At 41.9% G+C, this 21,582-nt stretch overlaps 1 protein-coding gene and 1 pseudogene across 2 annotated transcripts; one reads left to right on the forward strand and one right to left on the reverse strand.

Annotated features, from left to right (window-relative positions):
• Nucleotides 1-8,039: 8,039 nt before the first annotated feature.
• On the forward strand, nt 8,040-13,262 carry LOC143888451 (uncharacterized). Of its 2 annotated transcripts, none has more exons than XM_077392896.1 (3): nt 8,040-8,118; nt 10,413-10,667; nt 12,844-13,262. In XM_077392896.1, exon 3 carries the CDS (start codon nt 12,885-12,887, stop codon nt 13,116-13,118), a length of 234 nt encoding a protein of 77 aa, XP_077249011.1. In that variant the 5' UTR covers nt 8,040-8,118; nt 10,413-10,667; nt 12,844-12,884; the 3' UTR covers nt 13,119-13,262. The 2 variants fall into 2 exon arrangements, with proteins under 2 accessions (XP_077249011.1, XP_077249010.1); XM_077392895.1 differs by having other exon boundaries at nt 8,057-8,118; nt 12,883-13,262.
• Nucleotides 13,263-15,886: 2,624 nt separating this feature from the next.
• Nucleotides 15,887-16,553, reverse strand: LOC143887451 (heme-binding-like protein At3g10130, chloroplastic; annotated as a pseudogene).
• Between the last annotated feature and the right edge of the window lie 5,029 nt (nt 16,554-21,582).

Below are 21,582 nucleotides of genomic sequence, written 5' to 3' on the forward strand. Positions count from 1 at the left end.
ATACATAGCTAAATATGTTTCCAAGTCACCAACGGAGCATAAGGAAAGAAGTAAAGAACAAACATGCACACTGCTGAGATAAAGTCTTTCATGGATTTATTAAACTGTTTTTTCATTAATTGTCCACTGACACTTAAATGATAAAGACGGGTCCAAGTAGGAAAACAAAAAAAGAGTAATTCAGATATCAGGTACAACTGTTGGTGACAAAATGGCAGTTTAGAAATATTTTTTCTGTTTCCCAGTAGAATTAAACAAGTATGCCATCTACACTTGCATTTGCAGGGAAGATAAGACTTGGGGAAACCACATAAACCAGTAGGCTTTTGGATTAGAAAATGTTAATGGCTGGATGTTTCAGTATTTGGAAATGTTACAAATGCAGTGAAAACACAACACCCTTGTACCTTTCTTAGATACATATAGACAGAGACCAGGCTCCTATTTAGTATTGGGTCTCGCCTCTTTTCTCCGGACATTCTGACTCGGTAAAGAATGGTTTGGCGAATTTTCACCTCCATAGGAGTTGTGGTCGACAGAGAAATGACATCTGAAGTTATTTTCCGCACAGGACTCAGTCACAAACTCAGACACCACAGCTGCTTTATCCGACCTATAATTTTTACCCTCTCCAGGAATTATGTCTTGAGATGTTGCTTCCTTTCCCATTACTTTGTTTGGCTGCTTTGACACATTGTCAGAAATCATATTCACCAAAGGTTCTTTGTCCGGGCCATATAATTCTTCACACTCTGCAATGGAAGGATCTTCATCTCTTTCACCATGAAAGGGTTTTTTTGCAGGACATTGACTATCCATCTCGACAGCCAAGATCAAACTTCCTGTGAGGTCTTTAGAGGCAGGGATATCCATTCGAGCCTTTAGGATCCCCAATCTGTCAGGATCATCTGTTGCTTCCTCATATTTACAATTAAAATGTTCTATGAAACCATCTATCAAGTCCAGGGCATTACACGTTTTTTCACAGACGGTGGAAAGTACCACCTTCATTTTTGAGTCCCCATCGTCCGGTTGTGACTTGAATGCTCTCAAAGCACTTGACTCCCGGAAGGACCAATATAGTCCTCATCTTCCAAATCAAACTCAAAATCTCCACATATGTCGAGCTCCGGATGAGAATCTATGTCAAATACATTCTCAAGGCCTTCCTCTTTGACCTCATCTTTCTCATCAAGGTCATTTTTCAATCGAAATAGACTGCTTGGTGGAGAATCAGAGAGAAAGCCAGCCAATTTCAGTGCAGCTTATGCATTTTCACATGTTTCCGCAAAATCAAATGATGCTTTTCTGACCGTTTGTTCTGCACCTTCAGAAGGTTCAATCGTGGGAAAAGAGGCATCTGTTTCCAATGTTGCAGGCTTGCTGGTATTTGTAAGCTTAGATAGCACTTGAGAACACAGATTAAGATAAAACAGCTTGTGTTTTTATTTATCGCATATCTCCTTTTCAACCTAAACTGCATCCGCAACAACCAACTATGTATCCGCAGTCCTACAAACAACAGGGAGATTTGCTTTCCTAAAGTAGTGCTCCGTAAGGCGATAGAGTTGCGCCTATAAGATAAAGCTTCAGTAAGTGGTCTATCACTAAAAAGAAAAATCATGAAAAGTATCCACAGACATTGTTCAGTAATACACAGTCTTGGCATGAATTTTGATGATTGAATTAAGTTGGGAAATTGAATATTTAAATTATTCTAGATTACTCTTTATCCCAAAACATGATAGATAATGAAACTACAAAGGATAACTGCTTATATATTAAACCAACAGTGCTAGATAATCCAATCTGTTGTGGCCTTCTTGCTATAGATTAACATAAAATAGCAATTCTGTTAAATGGAAAAATCTCTCATATGACAGTAGCTCATGCACAATAATGAATCAATTCATAATTTAGTACCCAGTCTAGGCCACTGCCGTTACATAGCGAGTAACCACTATATCTGTGCTAAGTCCCAACATATCTTCATTGGACCATGCAACGACGTCTCTGTACTCTTTGAACATGTCCATCATTTTTGCATGTTCCTCCAAGGATAACATGGTTCCAATTCAGATTTGCTTAGGGTCGTCTCTAGTTTCTTAAAGGATAATGTTTATCTTTTTGGTTTCTTGTCTTTAGTGTATTTAGTGATAATGTTTATAATTTGAATTTGTTCCATTATAATTCGGGCTCAACGTTTCTTTGTTTGCTTGATTATTTTGAGAATCTCAAATGGAGGTCCGCCTTCTTCAGCCAAAGGGTTTCATTATCATTAGAAATTTCATGACTAGATAACATACTCAAAATCAACATCCACTGATGAAAGAGGGGTAATTACAGACTTCATGGACTCTAGCGACAAGGTTACGTCTTACTTAGACTTACTAGATACAAATGATTCGGTGATGGTAACATAGGACCGGTTAGTATCAATGATCAAAGATTTTCATTTGGAAAGGCTAAATTCTTCGGCTATCATAGTTATCCCTTCCATGCTATTAGGTTTAGTAGCCATGTGAGGATCCATTCCAAACAAGGAATCCAAAGGCTTCAATTTCTTCTTGCTAATTGTCATGCATCTTCTTCTTCTTTTGCAAAGGCAAAAGGTTCAATATTCGGGACTTGGTGAGTGAAGATCTCAAGCCTAGGATTCATATTTCCTGCGATTTGATTCATCCATGGATCCAGAAAGCCAAAGAAGGGAAATCTTTTCCTTACTCTACAAATTGTCTATTTTACATCATTAGATATGGATGCATGATTATTGGCTCGTCCAGAAACTTTGGTTGTTTGACCATCGCCTTCAGCTTTTGGTTTCTTCAATACAATGTCTAATCTTTTTTAGAGCGGATATATTAGAGGGGATATAATATCCCAAGCAAATCATTGTTTCGAATGCTCAACACAAATGGTTCCTGGACTGCCCTCTCACTCCCCTTGCAGAAAACATGGCTCCTCATACTACTGTCCTATTACTCTCCTCGTAGAAAAATTGGCTCCTCATATGCAGCATGTAAGACAAAAGGCTTGATGTACGGCATCTCTATTTTTGTGAGCAGTATAAATATTTGGTACCCTAGATTTATCGAGTGTCGATCAGTTCAAATGGTATTTATGACGATGACATTTGAAATGCCACCATGTTTACAATGGACCATATTCTCTCTTATTGACCCAAGGAAGGAACGTACTTTGTGGGATCTAATGTTGCTTCTTTTGCGAAGATGACATTGACTCTGGCAGGTTGTGGTAGTGCATGAGTTGCTACATTGGACTATCTTCCCTTCCTTCAACAAGTTTTACACATAGTTTCAAAATCCCCCGCATCATCATGGTCCATGGACTCCCCCAAGTTGACTCCCTTTTTACCTTGGTCGTGTTCTTGTCCGAGCCCGCATTTTGCCCTAAAGGGTCAAACAAAACTCCTTTGACTCTCTTGAATTCTGCCCACCTCAACCAAGTACTCGCCCGACATCGTGCGGAGTCAACTAGGATTTGCTTCGGCCACGTTTTTGACCTCATCCACATTTTGAAATGCTGGTTTTGCAGGACATGCTTAAGGGTCATGCACTTGTCCATCAAATGTGTTGGACTTGGTTCTATGCACATGATCTATTGGGATTGTATCCTCTTGGGATGGGATCAGTCGGTGCTTTGCAATTGCCTTAAAATGGAGCTCAAAAACACTTTCAATTGGGTGAACACGGTTTTTATGTTGTTGTGGTTGCTGTTGATGCCATTGTGGTTGAATGGACAAGTCTTCCAACCACTGCAACTGAATGGTAGTCACCATCTTATACATTGTTCACTCCACTCTTTCGTGGTTGTACTACTTTCCTTTGAAAATTGTAATTCTTGGCCAATGCCCCAATTTGCCCGAGTTTATATTCTTCCTGGCTTCCCACTTGGGAAGGAATTATGGAAATGGGCTAAAAAGTATTGGAAATTCTGGTTAAATTTCTAAGTACCATTTGAACTTGCTCCATCTCCTTATGCAGCCTTCCTCTTCCAGCGGGTGATAAAGGCCGCGAAGGAATACATAAGCTTTTTTTTTTTGTCATTTTATAGCTCTCTTATTGTCAATTTGGTGCTTTTGTTTGGTCGTTTATAGGTATTTGATTGTCAATTTGGCTCTTTTGTTTGGTCATTTAAAGGTCTCCGAATGTCAATTTGGCTTCCACGTGTGATGGAGAATTGATTTATCAGGCAATCGCTTCTGGATCTCTGATAGTCAATTTGGCAAATAGAGGCCATACGAGACTAAGGGGCCGTTTGGATTCACGGATTTTAGAATCTTGGATTTCCTCAAAATCGTAGATGAAATATGAGAGAAGAAGTAGATCAACCATCGTTTTCTAATTTCTCGCCCTTCTTTCCGTCACCAAGAGAGTAGGTGTTAGGTACCTTACCGATACACCAAAAGCTCCAAAGTTGATGAAACGTGTTAGGCAAGGCCCTTTAAACATGTCCATACCAGGCCAGGTCCCACCTAGTCCCATACCTCGGCGCCCCCTCCACTCAGGACCGTAACAGTAGGATATCATCCCACCTTTCCAGGTTTTAGAAATCTCAGGATGGGGGAGAGATTTCTAAAACCCGGATTCCTTACTTAAAATCCAAGATTCTAAAGAGAAGCGTAGCAAAGGGTCTCCTCTCGTCTCCCATCCAGGATTTTGAGGAAATCCAAGATTCTAAAATCCGCGTATCCAAACGGCCGCTCAGAGTTTTATAAGGGTCTTCTAAAACAATTGTCCCAACTGATCATCCTAATCCCATATTGCCCCAATAACCCCACATATATCCTAAACGTGCGTATATTGAACATTTTCCCTGGCATTTTGGGAAGAGACAGAGTCGACTAGATCTTTTAGATGCCCATCTACGCCTTTCATCTTCTTAATGGACTGTAGAAATCAGGGAGGGGACTACAACTGACCTAGTTCATTGCTGAATGAGGCGAGATGATTCCTCTTCTGGGTCTGTTTGGCTGTCACAAAAATTGTGTTTCCCTAGAAAAGCAAAGTTAAAATGATTTCATTTTTTCCCAGGGACGTTCAGTTGCCATGTTCAGCTGCCATGCACGGTATATTCTATTTTTCTTGCATGGAAGGAGGAATTTCCAACGGGATTTGCTAGGGTCCATCGCAAAAGGCATTTTGCGGCTGGTCTGTCGCATGTCGGACCAGCCACCTCGTGAATGGAGACAACAACTAGCGAAATGCCTTTTGCGATGGACGCTAGCAATTCCTATTTCCAAATTATAGCCTTTTGAGTTTCGTCCCAAATCAAGAGGAAAGTATAACATCATTTTTACTTCTACATTGTTTGTCCTCATACCTGCATCCAAACTGAGAAAGTCATATATTCCCTCCTTAATATTTACTTGTGACAGCCCCTCTCGTGCATTTATGAGTTATGACCATGGTTTTAAATTTCGGTTTCTGCTAAAATATCAGACTTATCCGAAACCGAAATTTCGGGCAAATTTTGGTATTAACGCTTGAAATACTGGTTTTTTTGGACGGAATTTTGATCTAAATTCTTTAATGGAATAAAAATTTATATTTTATTATAAATTTCGATGAAATTCCTGAAATTTATGAAATTTAGAACGAAATTTCAATTTCGGCATGTTTCGGTTTCGTTCCTCACCGAAATCTGAAATTTCGGTCGAAATTTAAAACCATGGTTATGACTACCGTTTTACACTCGAGGTGACTATCCCAAGAAAAAGAAGGGTCAAATATGTCATTTCCTGATTCTCAATAAAATTTGTGAATGTAGGAATACACACTCTTGTAAAGTATTTTCCTAACAGCCCTTCCTATTGCCCCTCGTCAAAGCTTATTATGGGCACGTTTGGCTGTGATGAATTTGTTTTCATGATAAATCAACATCTTCAAGTGTGAAGTACCTGAAAATCAGGAAAACAAATCCCAGACACGGCTGTCTTCGTGATGAGAAGTTGCTCCATAATCGGAAAATGTTGTTCTGGTTTTGAGCAGAGTTTTTTGGTTTCCGATTTTTATCAACTTCTCGTCATGGAAACAGTCATTTCCGGGATCTTGTTTTATGATTTTCAGGGTTTCAAATCGATGATGCCCAATTTATTATGAAAAGAAATTCATGGCAGCCAAAAGTGCCCTACAGGAATTACTTTTTTTTTTTCATGACAGAACTACCCTCGTTTTCAAAGAAAAAAAAAAAAAACCCTTTCTTCAAGGATATTCGAAGTCATTTTTTGTAAAAATAACTTTTGAGAGTTTTTTTAGAAGGAAATGACATCAGCACAACCTTGATTTGATACCTTCACTAGTGCACCTTGTCTTTTAGGAGAAATTATATGGTGCAAGGCCTTACAACAATAAGGCCCTTGTACGGTGGAAGTACCAACCTTGATATTTGATCCAACAACAGCTTCTCAAAAAGTGAGATGTTGTTGGATCAAATATAAAGGGTGGTACCCCTACCGTATTGTTGTAAGGCCTTACCCATATAAAAACTGTCTTTAGTATTTAAAGAGTTGTAAAAAGGTAATTACAGTTCCCAAAAGCTCTCAGAAGCCAATTAAAAAAAGGACAAGATGGGTTTGTGCAATTATTACAACATGGTTGTGCTAATATCATTTCCCCTTAGGAATTTTTGATAAGCTTTGACGGCTGGTTAAATAATAAATGACAAGGTGTATTAGTGCAATTATCAAATATGGTAGTGCGAACATCAATAGCCTTCATTTTATTGCCATCATTTTTATAAAAAGCTTCATTCTAACTAGGGCTGCAACTCGGGTCGGGTTTTGGAGAACCCAACCCTACCCGAGAAATATCTCGGGTTGGTCGGGTCGGGTTTTTTTTCAGAAAACCCACGATTCCCGAACCTGGCCCTACCCATGATAAATCTCGGGTCGGGTCGGGTCGGGTTTTTTCACGTTGACGCAATTTTTTAAGGAAAATTCTTGTTTGTCAAGGCAACTCAACTCATAAAAGCAGAAATTACACTCACATTGCACTTGAATCAAACAATGATGTAATTACACTCACATTACACTTGAATCAAACAATGCTGTAATCAAACAATGTTGTAATTACAATCAAACAATGCTGAATCAAACACTTGAATGAACTCAACTCATAGAAGCAGAAATTACACTCACATACAATAACAGTGGGTGCGTGGGTTTTCACTTTTAACTTTTAACTAACAATAGAAAAAAATGTACATACTATAACTTATGTAACTCGGGTCGGGTCGGGTCGGGCCCCTTCAAACCCGGCTCGACCCGAGATTCATGCGGGCTTTTGAATGCTCAACCCGGCTCGACCCGAAACCCATGAAACCTAAACCCAACCCAGGCTATTTTCGGGTCGGGTCGTTGCGGGTCGGGTAAAACCCGGCTCGAGTTGCAGCCCTAATTCTAACCATGTAAAATTACTATTTAAAAATCATATTAGAAAGAGGAATGATAGCAAAAAAAAGCAATAAGACACTTCGTGTGGCTTCAGCTTTAAAAATGGTGGTGCTCACTTTTCTCAGCCCCTCGTGTTCTACATTGGTGTGATCGAGTCCGTTGATCTGACACTGGCCCATTTCCATTGACCCCATTTTATTAGATGAACTAGCATTTGATCCATTAAGAATTTTAGGCTTCCACCAAGAAAAGCTAAACCATTGATTTTTCTAGGCCTGGCTTGGTTCGGCAGATGAGGGGTTGACTCATGATGCCTTACAAGATCAACGGTCTCAAATTCACGTCCCCTTGTGGGACCCAAAAATCGATTATTAGAATTCCAATGAGATTGAGTCTAACAGTCATCAATTCACACTCTCCCAATTAACGGTCGAGATGAAAATCGTTATATGCCCAAATTACTTGAGATCGCCTAGTCAACGGACGAGATAAAAACAATATCCAGCAAAATCCCACATCAGGTGAATAAAATGAATAAGACAAAATCTGCTAGACACGAGATTCTCGTGTACTCATGCTTATAAAAATCACCCACTCCCAGTACCCCGCACAAGACGTTTTAGGCAGAAAAGAACATAAACCCTCTTCTTTCCTTTCTCAAATAGCTCTCTTCGTCTACCTCCTCTCGAAGCCTCTCTACAAAAGTAGGTACTCGTTGTTCTTACCCCTCCTCTCTCCAACCATTTTTGAGTTATTTTTTGGTCTTTTTTTTCATGTATATTTTTGTGTGTTTTTTTTTCTCTTTCTAACAGATCTTGGGGGTTTTATCATTGAGTAGTTCGGTTTTTCTCATGGGTGATTTAAGGGTTTTTTTGTGGCAGGTTTGCTGGTTTTTAGTGCCACGTTTTTTGGGTTTTTGCAGGGGATTGGTGGATAGGGGTTTTTCCTCAAACTGGTTAGGGTTCACTTAGAAATTGTTAGGTTTTACATTTTTCCCAAAATACATCGGCTTTTGTGTTATCATATATATATATATATATATATATATATATATATATATATATATATATATATATATATATATATATATATATAGAGGAAAGTGTCTCTAGTCTCTCCCCAAGATAAGCTTATCTATTCCTCCCTTTAAAAAAACACAGTGGGCCCACGCTGTTTGGATGATCCAAAGCATTCATTTGATAGGTCCTAACATAGATAGGGTGTGCCCAAAAAATCAGCACCAAAGGGTCATCCTAGAACTTCGTTTTGTGGGGCACACCGTGTCCAAAATGGACGCATATAAACGTGGACGTTTACGTTTATATGTGTCCATTCTGGGTACCACAAGGCACCACAAAACGAAGTTCTAGGATGACCCTTTGGTGCTGATTTTTTGGGCACACCCTATCTATGTTAGGACCTATCAAATGAATGATTTGGATCATCCAAACAGCGTGGGCCCACTGTGTTTTTTTAAAGGGAGGAGTAGATAAGCTTATCTAGGGGAGAGACTAGAGACACTTTCCTCATATATATATATATATATATATATATATATATATATATATATATATATATATATATATATAGGAAAGTGAAGCTACATCAGTGGTGTAGCTAACTTAGCTACACCGCCGGCTTAAAATAGAATGGGCCCACATTGTTTTGGTGATCCAAAGAATTCATTTGATTGGCCCTCACATAGATAGGGTGTCCACCAAAAATCAGCTCCATAGGATCATCCCAACCCTACGATTTGTGGAGGCAAAAATGGACGTGTAAAAACCTTCACAAACTTGTCCATTTTTGCCTCCACAGTTTGAAGGGTTGGGATGATCCTATGGTGCTGATTTTTGGTGTACACCCTATCTATGTGAGGGCCAATCAAATGAATTCTTTGGATCACCAAAACAATGTGGGCCCATTGTATTTTAAGCCGGCGGTGTAGCTAAGTTTTTGCCTCCACAAATCGTAGGGTTGTGATGATCCTATGGAGCTGATTTTTGGTGGACACCCTATCTATGTGAGGGCCAATCAAATGAATTATTTGGATCACCAAAACAATATGGGCCCATGGTATTTTAAGCCGGCGGTGTAGGAAAGTGAAGCTACACCGCCGGTGTAGCTCATCCCAACCCTTCAAATTGTGGAGGCAAAAATGGACAAATTTGTGAAGGTTTTTACACGTTCATTTTTGCCTCCACAAATAGTAGGGTTGGGATGATCCTATGGAGCTGATTTTTGGTGGACACCCTATCTATGTGAGGGCCAATCAAATGAATTCTTTGGATCACCAAAACAATGTGGGTCCATTGTATTTTAAGCTGGCGGTGTAGCTAAGTTAGCTACACCGGCGGTGTAGCTTCACTTTCCTCATATATATATATATATATATATATATATATATATATATATATAGAAAGGTGTGCGTACTCGGTCGAGTAGATAAGCTTATTTACTCGGTCGGGTTAAAAACAGTGGGGGCCCACATTTTTTGGGTGATCCAAGCCATTCATTTGAAAGGCCCTTACCTAGATAAGGTGTCCACCAAAAATCAGCCCCATAGGATCATCCTAACCCATTCAACAACGGAGGGAAAAATGGGAAAAAATGGACAAATACAGCTTGTCCACAAATCTAAAGAGGGAATCACGTTATGGAAACTTCTATAGATCAGACGGTTGGGATCATCCTATGGAAATAATGTTTGGGGAACAACCTATTTACACTGTGGCCCATCATATGGACGGTTTGGATCATCCTATGGTGCGGGCTCTACAGTCCATTTTAGAAAACACGGGGTGAATTCGTCCTAGGAGGGTGTGAATTTATCACCGACCAAGCGTGTTGTGAGCTTGTTATGCACGATGAACAATTAAACCTACTTACCTTATGGCCCTCAAATGGACAGTTTGGATCATCCAATGGGATGGGCAGTATAGATTGTTTTTAAAAAAATACTGGCATATACGGGCTTACATCATATAAAAACACGCAGGACCATGCTGTCAAAATTTCAGTCGTCAAATCGTAGTAACGCTCGCAGAAAGAGACACTTATCTTTTCATTTTTCAATCGTTCATTTACACGTCACGAATCCAAGGGTTATGATCGTCCTATGGCGGGGTAGTTCCGTAATTTCCGACTCTTACCTAGCCCCCAAAACCCTAGTTTTGGGCCTTTTGGCTCTCTCTTATTCTCTCAGCTCTCAGCAGTCCGAGCGCGCGGGACGGGAATGAACATCTGCTCCAAGGTATTTTTTTCGCTTTCGAGCGTTCAATCTTTGTTAAATTTCTTCATTTTATGCTGTTTTTGATATGTTTCTGAGAGATTGATGGGATCCGATCTCTTCCATTGGATCTCTCTGTCCACAAGATGCTCTACAACTCTCGAGTTTTTTTTTTCTTTGCTTCGATTGTACGGTCCACTAATGTGTAGATCAATCTTGTGGACTATTCATGCTTATGTTGTTGGAGACGGAATCATAAATGCTCGCTTTTATAATAGTACTATTGTTTTTGTTTCCTTGTTTCTTGTTTTGAATTTCGATTGAGTAGTTGGGTTCGATTTTCAGTTGAAGCTATTGATTCAAAATTGCTAGTTAATCCCCTACATTTAGGTAATGCCACATTATAAGCCCACTTATAAGACACATGATGAAGAACACCCACACGCCTAAAATACATATCTATAACCAGATAATAACTACATTGTAACTTACCCCATATACAACACAATAACATGCACATCTTTTCTTCTCCCCTAGAAACGACCTTGTCCTCAAGGTCGAACTATTGAAGAAAACGACCTTGTCCTCAAGTGGCATAAAGGAAAGTGTGCAAGGACGGCTGGGTTAGGCTTGGGTTTGGAGTAAAAACAGGGGCTGATTGGTTTTAGGGTTTGGGCTGTTTAGGCTTGCGTCAATAGAGAATCAGAAAATCTGGTCCGTGCGAGAGACCTATGGCTGGGAGTAGATGACCCCAGAATTTCTGGGTGCTGTTTGGTCTGTGAGGTAAGGGCTGGTCTTCAGATCAGTTTTAGGAAAGAGAGAAAGGGTATGGGTGTCGTTTGAGTTTAGTGAAGGAGGAGAAAAAGGGGGTTGGGTTTTGGGTTTGGAAAGATGGTAATTTGTCAGGAGAAAGAAAGAGGGGTTTATGGGAGGAAAAAGAAAATAAGAGGTGAGAGAGTGTACGGCTCCAGAGATGGAGGTGAGAGTGTATGGCTCCAGAGATGGAGGTGTTGGGGTTTCTGGGAAGCACGATGGGCTGCAATCTTGCATAGGTGATGGGATGATGAAGATGCCTAAAACTATGTTAGTAGGGTGGAAATATGGTTGTTATATGTAGGACAAAGAGCTGCTGTTGAAGAAGAAATCGTAAGTCCTTGGAAATATGGCCGTTGTGTGGCGGATTTGATGTATGACCGGGAAGAAGAGAGAAGAACCCTAGAATCCACTAGAAAAGAAGAGAGAAATAGAGGTGGGATCTTTTGTTCTGATATCAAATTGATGTGGCCCAAAGGAAGAGAAAAAAGAGAAAGAGGGGAATAAAGAAGAATAAGAGGAGAGAAGAAGAATCAGAGAAGGGAAAGAGATTAGTAGAGGAGAAAGAGGGGAAGGAAGGGAGAAGAAGAGGAGAAGGGGAAGAAGAGGAGAAATAGGGGAGAATCTCGGTTCTCAATTCATTCATTCATCATCAAAATCTAAAAACCCTAATACATGATGCCTATATATAGGCAATTAAAATAACGTGGAAAATAAATAACTTGGAAAATATCTGAGCAGGGGAAGAAGAGGAGAAATAGGGGTGAATCTCGGTTCTCAATTCATTCATTCATCATCAAAATCTAAAAACCCTAATACATGATGCTTATATATAGGCAATTAAAATAACCTGGAAAATAAATAACGTGGAAAATAAAATCCCTAAATATTTAAATATTTAAAATAGTGTAAGATTTAAATATTTAAGCACTTGAGAGTTGTGACCAGCCCAGCTAACAAGAGAAACATTTTGAATGTTCCCCTTCTGTTGAAGAGCCTGAGTGGCATTTACATGTTTGAGCCATGTTGTTGATGGTCTGTTTTGATCCTACTAAACAAGCATTCATTTCTATTTTGTACTCTGGTTTGATGTGTCCTTTTTATTCTATAGTCATTCGACAATTGTACTTGGCCAAGCTTTCTGTTGCTATACTGCTAACTAAAATTCAACTGTTGGTTAGCTCTTTCTATTGCTATACTGCTAACTAAAATTCAACTCTTGGTTAGCTCTTTCTGTTGGTATACTGCTAAGTAAAATTCAACTATTGGTTGGCTCAACTCAACAAAGCCTTTGTCCCAAACTAGTTGGGGTCGGCTAAATGAATCCTTTAGAAAAATTTCATCGACTCTTGGTTAGCTATTGATAAAAATTACTTCTGTTTTGAAGGATAATTTCTGAATTGAAATAGTGGCCCCTATTGTGCAGAAATGGGTTTGTGGACACTGCTTGAAGGCTTTCTGCTACTTGCAAATGCATTGGCTATACTGAACGAGGATCGATTTCTTGCTCCCCGAGGTTGGAGCTTTTCTGAAGTTCAAGGAGGGAGGGCAAAGTCACTTAAGGGACAGGTAATGGGGCTCATCTATGCAACCCAATACTTGAGACTGCCCCTTATAGCTCTCAATGCCATCACCATCGTTGTAAAGTTAGTGTCTGGATGAGGTTTATCTGGAGATCACTGCTCTTATGGCTTGTATTATACATTAATCTTGTCTTCTGGATGATGACTCAGCTTAAGTTGCTTGATTACGTGGTTTGTGATACTTTTTTTATTAAATGAAAAGTGGAATTTCTTTTCGGAGCCATTGTTAGCTCTTTAGGGCATGTTCAATTAGACCTGGCAAACGGGTAACCCGCGCGGGTACGGGTACGGACCCAACGGGTACGGGTAAAAAATACCCGCGATTCTGCTGGTAGCCATTTCATGTACCCAGACCCCACCCAGGCGGGTACGGGTCACCCGCAAATATATATTGTAATAATTCTCTGATTTGACCGTATCTGTTTTTCCAGTAATTGTCATAACTTTCTATATCTTATTAGTATTTTTTTTGTAATTTTACAACTTTATAACCCTTTCTACGTAATTTTTTATTTAAAACTTTATAAACTTTAGCTATTTTACTTTTTCTGTGTAATGATTACTTTTTTTTGTTTTTTCTATAGCAACATTTGCCATTGCGCAACTTTGCACCCAGATGGCCACATGCCGAGAAGTTGCCAGAGGAGAAGTTTGGTAGCAAATTATTATAAAATTATAAAATAAAAAATAGACGGAAATGTTATCAACACTCTGTTTTCTTATGAGCGCACTCTCACTTTATTAAAAGTATGGTATGGCCCACACCATAAGATGATCCAAACCCTCCAATCTGAATGTTAGAGGGTTGATCCTAATCTTCTATAGATCGGAGGGTTAGAATCAACCAATGGAAATAATTTTGGGGCATAACCTATTTAGGCTATGGCCCATCTAATGGACGGTTTGGATAATCCTATGGTGCGGGCCATACCGTACTTTTTATAAAGTGAGGAGTTCCCTCATAAAAAACACTAAAACAGTAGTGCTGATAACATTCTCAAAAACTTGAAAACCCCCATTCAAAACTCCAGCAACCTGTGGGCAATTTTAAGGGACTTGATAAGCCCATTCGTAAATTGGTAACCCCATTTTGATACTAGATAACCCCAATCCCAAATACTTGAAAACCCCCTTTCAAAACTCTAGTACCCTCCGCCAATTTTCAGGGACTTGATAAGCTCATTCAGAAATTGGTGACCCCATTTTGATACTTGATAACCCCAGCCCCAGAGACTTGAAAACCCTCTTCCAAAACTCCAGTACCCTCGTCCAATTTTCAAGGACTTGATATGCCCATTCAGAAATTGGTGACCCCATTTTTGACACTAGATAACCCCAATCCTAGAGACTTGAAAACCCCCTTCCAAAACTCTAGTACCCTTGGTCATTTTTTAAGGACTTGATCACCCCATTCGGAAATTGGTAACCCCATTTTTTATACTAGAAAACCTCATTCCTAGAGACTTGAAAACCCCCTTCCAAAACTTCAGTACCCTCTGCCAATTTTCAAGCACTTGATAAGCCCATTCGAAAATTGGTAACCCTACTTTTGAGAGTTACTAACCCTCTTCCAGAGAGTTGATAAACCCCTTCTGCTACAAAACCCCCCTGCCTATATCAACTCTTCTAATGGCATTACAATTCTGCTCATGATAGAAATAACAAAAGAAATGGATGTTGTTATCATTAAATGTACTTCATGTATTACATCCCAATTTGTGAATTACAAAAAAAATAATTTAAGTAAATCAAAAAATGTGTAGCCATCCATTCATGTATTATATTAACTTTTTCTTATACAACCACTTGTCTTCCAAAAAAGTGAGTGAAGCCATCCATGCATTATCTCCAGAACTCACCCTAAAATACAAACTGCTTAAATCCTAAACAAGATAAATCAGAAATAGAGGAATGAAAAATAGTGCAGAACCTTAAAAAAAAGAAAAACAAAACATAAATACAAAGAGATAGATGGTAAGAACTCAACATTCAAGTTTTCAAGATTTGCCAGCAACAATGGTGGCTGAACAAGGAGGAATACGACTAGTAGGGTAAAAAATCAAAAAGGTGATAATGGAAAAGTAAAAGAAGAGGGAAGAAGGAAAAAACAAGGTCAAAACGTGTTGTAAATGTCAAAGGGCATTTTCGTCCAGCTTTTATTGACAAGACCTCTTTTGTCCCTCGTTGATAATTTTTGAAAAGCATGGGTCCTGTTGATAATTTTGCCTAATGTTTGTCCCCCATTGGTAATTGTTCCTATTTTAATGTTAATGTAGGATTTCATTTCCCCAAGCTTGACAAAATGGAATTAAAGCTAAGTTGCCAGTTGAAGAGTTAAGATTATACGGGTTATCAGGAACTATCCTAGTCTGGGTATCTGCGCCATTGCCTGGAAATTGCTTAGATTAGACATCTGATTGCAGCAATTTTGAGGGCATCCCACGGGCAGTTCACCTTTTGTTGGCCCTACACTTGAGAAGGAGTACAAAAGTATGTATGAAGTAACAAAAAGTACTCAAGGAGTTAGAAGCATAAACTTTTTTTTTTTTTCATGGGTATAAAAGACAATCTTAGAACAAAGATCACACTATGCTCGTTTTAAATCAATCGATGCACGGCAAATCCTCACATAAATCATCAAACAAGTTACCTATGATTTGCAGTATCTTCCTCAATTTTTGTCTCCATACCAACTGAAAGTTTTAGTTAACTATCTCCTCTATCACTTAATCCAACTCCTATTAGAAACCTTCATAGATTATAAACAGAAACAGCAAAAAAACATACAAAGATTCTTCCCAACTCTTATTTGTAAGACAAAGTCTAATCCATGTATCCACTTCCACTTCACTCAACAGGGACCATGATCTCATTAGTCCTGAAAACTGGCAATGTCCAAGAAGAACTGCCCAACAACCTTAAACCCATCTCTCACCAAACTCTTCTTCAACCTCTCCACCCTCTCCTCCACCACCTCATCACTTGCCACCCCACTAAATCTCCCCACCCCATATTTCCTCTCACCCTCCTCTCTTATAACCACCCTCTCATCCACCGGCGCTGGAACTTCCTCAATTCTCTTATATTTTCCTGGCAATACAAAGCATTGTCACCGTCTTCTTCTCACTTCCACCATTGCCTTTAGTGATAACTGGAGCAGTCATGGCAATCTTTTCACTAGTATTATCTGGTGTTTTGGCTATGGCTGGTGCTATCATGGCAATTTTCTCGGGTTTTTTGTTTTGCGGTTGGTCTAGAGCGCCAATGTAGTTGGCGAGAATGGTGAAGCCTCCATCTCGATTGCCTCGGAGCTTCGACGGGTCGTAGGTGACTTCGGCTATGATCGACGGCGAGTATTTTCGGATTTCGTAATCTTGGGTGGTTTGGAGGACTTCGAATTTCGGGATTTTGACGTCTACTTTTCCAAATACAATGCCCATTTTTTGCAGTTGAGGAGAGGGAGATGGAGAGAGAGAGGAGAAATGGAGAGGTTAGAGATCAATGGGTGGTGTGAGATTTCTTGTTGGGTTGGTTTCTTCACTTTGATTTTTGAATAGAGAAGTGTTTTGAATAAGTGGTGGGCGGAGCAAGGAATGTACACTTGGGGGGCCGGGCTAATTTAGCCTGCATTGGGCATTGGGGCATAGCCGCTATACTACCTATGCATGCATGGATGTACATGCACCTTTAATGGAATTTTTCAAATCATATATGTGCCTCCGCCCAGTGGAGGATAGTTTGTGGAGTTGGTTACTCCACGTTTGTGCTTTTAAAATTCTGGTACTTTCTCGGAAAGGTTGCTCTTTCTTTCTTTTTTTGGAATCTTTTGGTGGGTAAGATTTGAGGGGTTGTGGGGTCCCAACTTTGATTGATCCAAACCGTTCATTTGATAAATCTTGATGGATCTCATATGGCCCAAAATCAGAAGGATTGGATTATTGTCTTTCTTTGTGTGTGTGTGTGTGTGTGTGTGTGGTGACTGGGCGAATTTGTCATTTTTCCCAATTTGAAAACAAGAGACTAATACAATTGAGATTTACCCATTTGAGACACTTGTAAGACAATCCTTGATTGGGCCCATCCAGAAGATGTCAAAATGATCTTGACCATTCATATGTAAAAGATCATATTGAATATGCCCAACGACATATTCCCTAAAAGAAATTAGACAAAGCTTTGTGTGTGTTTTTTTTATTCCTTTTTTTCGTAGGTAAGCTGAACCTGGTTGAGAAAGAAAGCCTCAACCATTGAGCTACAGGCCAAACCCCTTTGTGTTTCTTATTAAGAGCAAGGTTTTAAGTTTTGGTCAAGACTGAAACCGAAATTGAAATCAGCGAAATGTACAGAATTTCGGTCGTCAATTTCAGCGAAATTATAAAAAAAATATTAATTTTTTAATGCTTTACCGAATTTCAGCCGAAATTACCAAAATTTCGTGTCTCATTACCAAATTTCAGCCTAAATTTCGGGATTTCGGCTGAAATTTCTGTTTCGGCGAGGACCAAAATTAACCCCGAAACCGAAATTTAAAACCTCGGTTAAGAGTGAATGAAGAAAAGCCACCTTGACAAGTCACTGGTCAGGCCCTTTATCCATTAGATAGTTGAGTGTTATATCGCATAAGAGAAAAATAGGAGACCGCCATGACAAAGAACAGAAGAATTATAAGAGACCAGAGGAAAGCCACAGGATTATAAGAGAAATTTGCAACTTTTTCCTTTTTTGAGAAATGAGATGTGAAGATATGAATGGGCAATCCCTTCCAAAATATGAATCTGGAATATTTCATGATGGGGTGTAAAAACTCCAGCCACTCACAGGCTGCCACCTGCCCCAAAGCAGGTGAACTCCAGCCACTCACAGGCTGCCACCTGTCCCAGAGTAGGTGAACTCCAGCCACTCACAGGCTGCCACCTGTCCCAGAGTAGGTGAACTCCAGCCACTCACAGCCTGCCACCTGTCCTGGGGTAGGTGAACTCTAGCCTCTTACAGGCCGCCATCTGTCCTGGACACCTGTCCAGGACACCTCACCAGGTTTTCCCTATAAAAAGGGATTCAAAGCTCAAACCAATGGGTAATGCGAAAATCCCTTCTCTCCCTAAACTCTTAGACATCTCCCATTCACTCCTGCTCATACTGACTTGAGTGTCGAAGGGCCTGTCCGGAGTAAAACCCGGTCTGGTCTTCTGACCTCGCTTGCCTTGTGCAGGACTCAGCCCTCATAGCAGGACTCTTTCTCGACTACCTCACTCCTCGTTCACTCCGGTCCTTCAGGACTCAGCTCCCCTAGTCATCCAGCTCAGCTCTTACATCACTGCTGTACCTGTTACCGATTTTAGGCCTAACAGATTGGCGCCATCCGTGGGACCCCAGAACTAAAAGCTGTCTTTACATCCCACTCACAAAAATGGCAGGACGCAAGAGTACGCGGATGCCTACTGCGCGGGCGCGGACTACCCAAACCGCGCTACCCCGCAGGACCCGGAGCGAGCGAATTGCATCACTAGTAGTAGCAGCTTCTGCTACTGCAGATCAGAGCCCGGCTCGCTCAGAACATCTGAATCCCTTGCCCACCCCGGAGCAGGTTCAAGCTCTATTTCAGCAGATGACAGCCCTCGTTGGGCAGTACCAGCAACTACTCCAAGTACCCCCTCAACCTCCCCCAGAGGCTCCGCGATCTGTCCAAGGAAGGTCAGACGTCCAGAGGGGAGAGTCATCACACCATGGTGAGGGCCGAACTCATCATTCCACTAGACAAGTCCCTCACCCCGCGACGAGACATGCCCAAACAGAGCCTCATCGCCGTGAAAGGTCACGTTCCCCCTCCGTACAGAGGCGCCGAGCTCATGAAGATCGCGCGCCACCAGTGAAGCGCCGACCTCGTCGTATGAGTCGGGAGAGCCAATCCGGCTCTGCGGCGAGCCAGTCTGTGGAAAGGATCAGGTCCTTGGACCACAGGACGGATCCGCTGCTACAGAGAATGGAGGAGATGGACCATCGGATAGAGGAACTGGCGAAGGACCAGAGCCGGCCCGTCTCCAGGGCGTTCTCAAGTAAGACTCCATTCACTGATGATGTTCTGGGTGCCCCAGCACCCAGAGGGTTTAAAATGCCCGCCGTCCCTCAGTATGACGGCACTACAGACCCCGTGGACCACTTGGAGACGTTCAGAACAATTATGCTCCTCCACGGAGCTTCCGATGGCTTTCTTTGCAGAGCGTTTCCAACGACGCTAACTGGCGCAGCAAGAGACTGGTATTCCAGGATCAAACCGAACTCCATCAACAATTTTGATGATTTTGGAGAGGATCTTGTCCGCCACTTCATGAGCAGCCGCAGGCCAAGGAAAACAACAGCTTCCCTGATGGCCTTGCGGCAGGACGACAACGAGCCTCTGAAGGTGTTCGTCCGCCGATTCAACAGGGAGGCACTTCAAGTGCCAAATCTAGATCCCTCAGCAGCAATGAATGCGCTCCTCGCAGGCGCCAGGTCTAATGAATTCCGTCGAGCGGTGGCTCGACAAAATCCGCGCTCACTAGCGGATCTTATGGCCGGAGCAGAAGAGTACATCACGGTGGAAGAAACACTGGCAGCTCTTAATTCAAATCGGAGGATAACCTCTGAAGAGAAGAATCTCCCTAAGCAGCGCAGGGAGGATAAACCTCCCAGGAGAGAGAAGTCTCCGCCTCCTCAAAGAAGAGAAGAAAACTTCACGCCTCTCAACACCTCCAGAAAGCACATACTGGCGGCGATCAGCGAAGAAGAGTTCGTGAAGTGGCCTGCTAGAATGATCTCCAAGGGAAACAGGCGAGATCCCTCAAAGTACTGCCGGTTCCACAAGGACCACGGCCACGACACAGATGATTGTTGGCAACTCAAGCAGGAAATTGAACAACTCATCAGCCGGGGCTATTTGAAAAAGTATATCCGAACTGACGGCCGCAACCAAGAGCGCAGAGGAAAGAGCCCTCAGGGCCGCAGCCCCCGAAGATCACAGCAGCCCCCTGCTCGGGACAAAACTCCTCAGCTGGGCAATGCGCAACCTGAGGCACCCCAACCTCAGCCAAGGGGGGTCATCGGTACAATTATGGGTGGGCCTGCAGCTGGGGGCACCTCTTCTACCGCCCGCAAAGCATATGCACGGCGAGTTAACGCCGTGCACACAACCAGCAAAAAGACGAGAACGGAGAATGAGATCTCCTTCTCAGATGCAGATCTGGATAATCTTATCCTGCCCCACGACGACGCACTGGTTTTAACCATGCTCGTCACCAACTGGGAGGTGAAGAAAATCCTCATAGACAATGGGAGTTCGGCGGACATTCTATACTACCACGCCTTTGAGAAAATGATGATAGGCGACGACCGTCTGAAGCCGGCAAACTCAGATTTATTTGGCTTCTCCGGAGAGGTCGTGAAAGTGGTGGGGCAGATCGAGCTCCCTGTTCTTGTCGGAGATCCACCTTGTCAAGCTTTCGCCATGGTCAACTTTCTAGTAGTAAGGGCCACTTCGGTCTATAATGCTATCTTGGGACGGCCTGGCCAGAACCTCATCCGTGCAGTAGCCTCGGCCTACCACCAAAAAATGAAGTTCATAACCCCCAATGGTGTGGGGGAAGTTCGAGGAGATCAGCCTCAATCCAGAGAGTGCTACGCAACGGCACTTAAAGGCAAAAATGCAGTGGAGTCACTGCCAATTGAACTGCTCGATGTAAGGGACGAGCTCAGAGGGACTCAACCTGCTGAAGACCTCCTCTCCATCCCACTGTGCTCAGAGGGACTCAACCTGCTGAAGACCTCCTCTCCATCCCACTGTGCCCAGAGGACAGTGAGAAAGTCGCTCTGATCGGTTCCTCCCTCAGCACCGACATTCAGCACCAGCTCACCACTTTTCTCCAGGACAATGCAGATGTCTTTGCATGGGTTCCCGCCGATATGCCCGGCATTGATCCAGAGATCAGCACACACAGGCTTGGTGTTGATTCAACCTGCAGACCGGTGAAGCAAAAGAGACGACATTTCGCCTTCGAAAGGCGGCAGGCAATAAAAGAAGAAGTGGAGAGGCTTCTGAAGGCTGATTTCATTCGCGAGATTCGATACCCGGACTGGTTGGCAAACGTAGTCTTAGTCAAAAAGACTAATGGGAAATGGAGGACCTGCGTCGACTTCACCGATCTAAATAAGGCTTGTCCTAAGGACAGCTATCCACTCCCGAAGATCGACCAACTCATTGACACCACAGCGGGTCATGAACTGTTGAGCTTCATGGACGCCTTCTCCGGATACAATCAGATCAGGATGTATGAGTCGGATATACCAAAGACCTCCTTCGTCACAGATCAAGGGACTTACTGCTACCGAGTTATGCCCTCCGGCCTCAAAAATGCCGGAGCCACTTACCAAAGGCTTGTGAACAAACTTTTTCAGAATCAGATCGGCCGTAACATGGAAGTCTATGTAGACGATATGCTGGTCAAAAGTCGGAGTGCGCAGGATCATGCGTCTGATCTCAGAGAAACATTCCAGGTCCTGAAGAAGCACAA

This window comes from Tasmannia lanceolata, unplaced genomic scaffold, assembly GCF_043159265.1.
Source record: "Tasmannia lanceolata isolate RefF3 unplaced genomic scaffold, GAP_Taslan_0.1 ptg000012l, whole genome shotgun sequence".
Classification (NCBI taxonomy): Eukaryota; Viridiplantae; Streptophyta; class Magnoliopsida; order Canellales; family Winteraceae; genus Tasmannia; species Tasmannia lanceolata.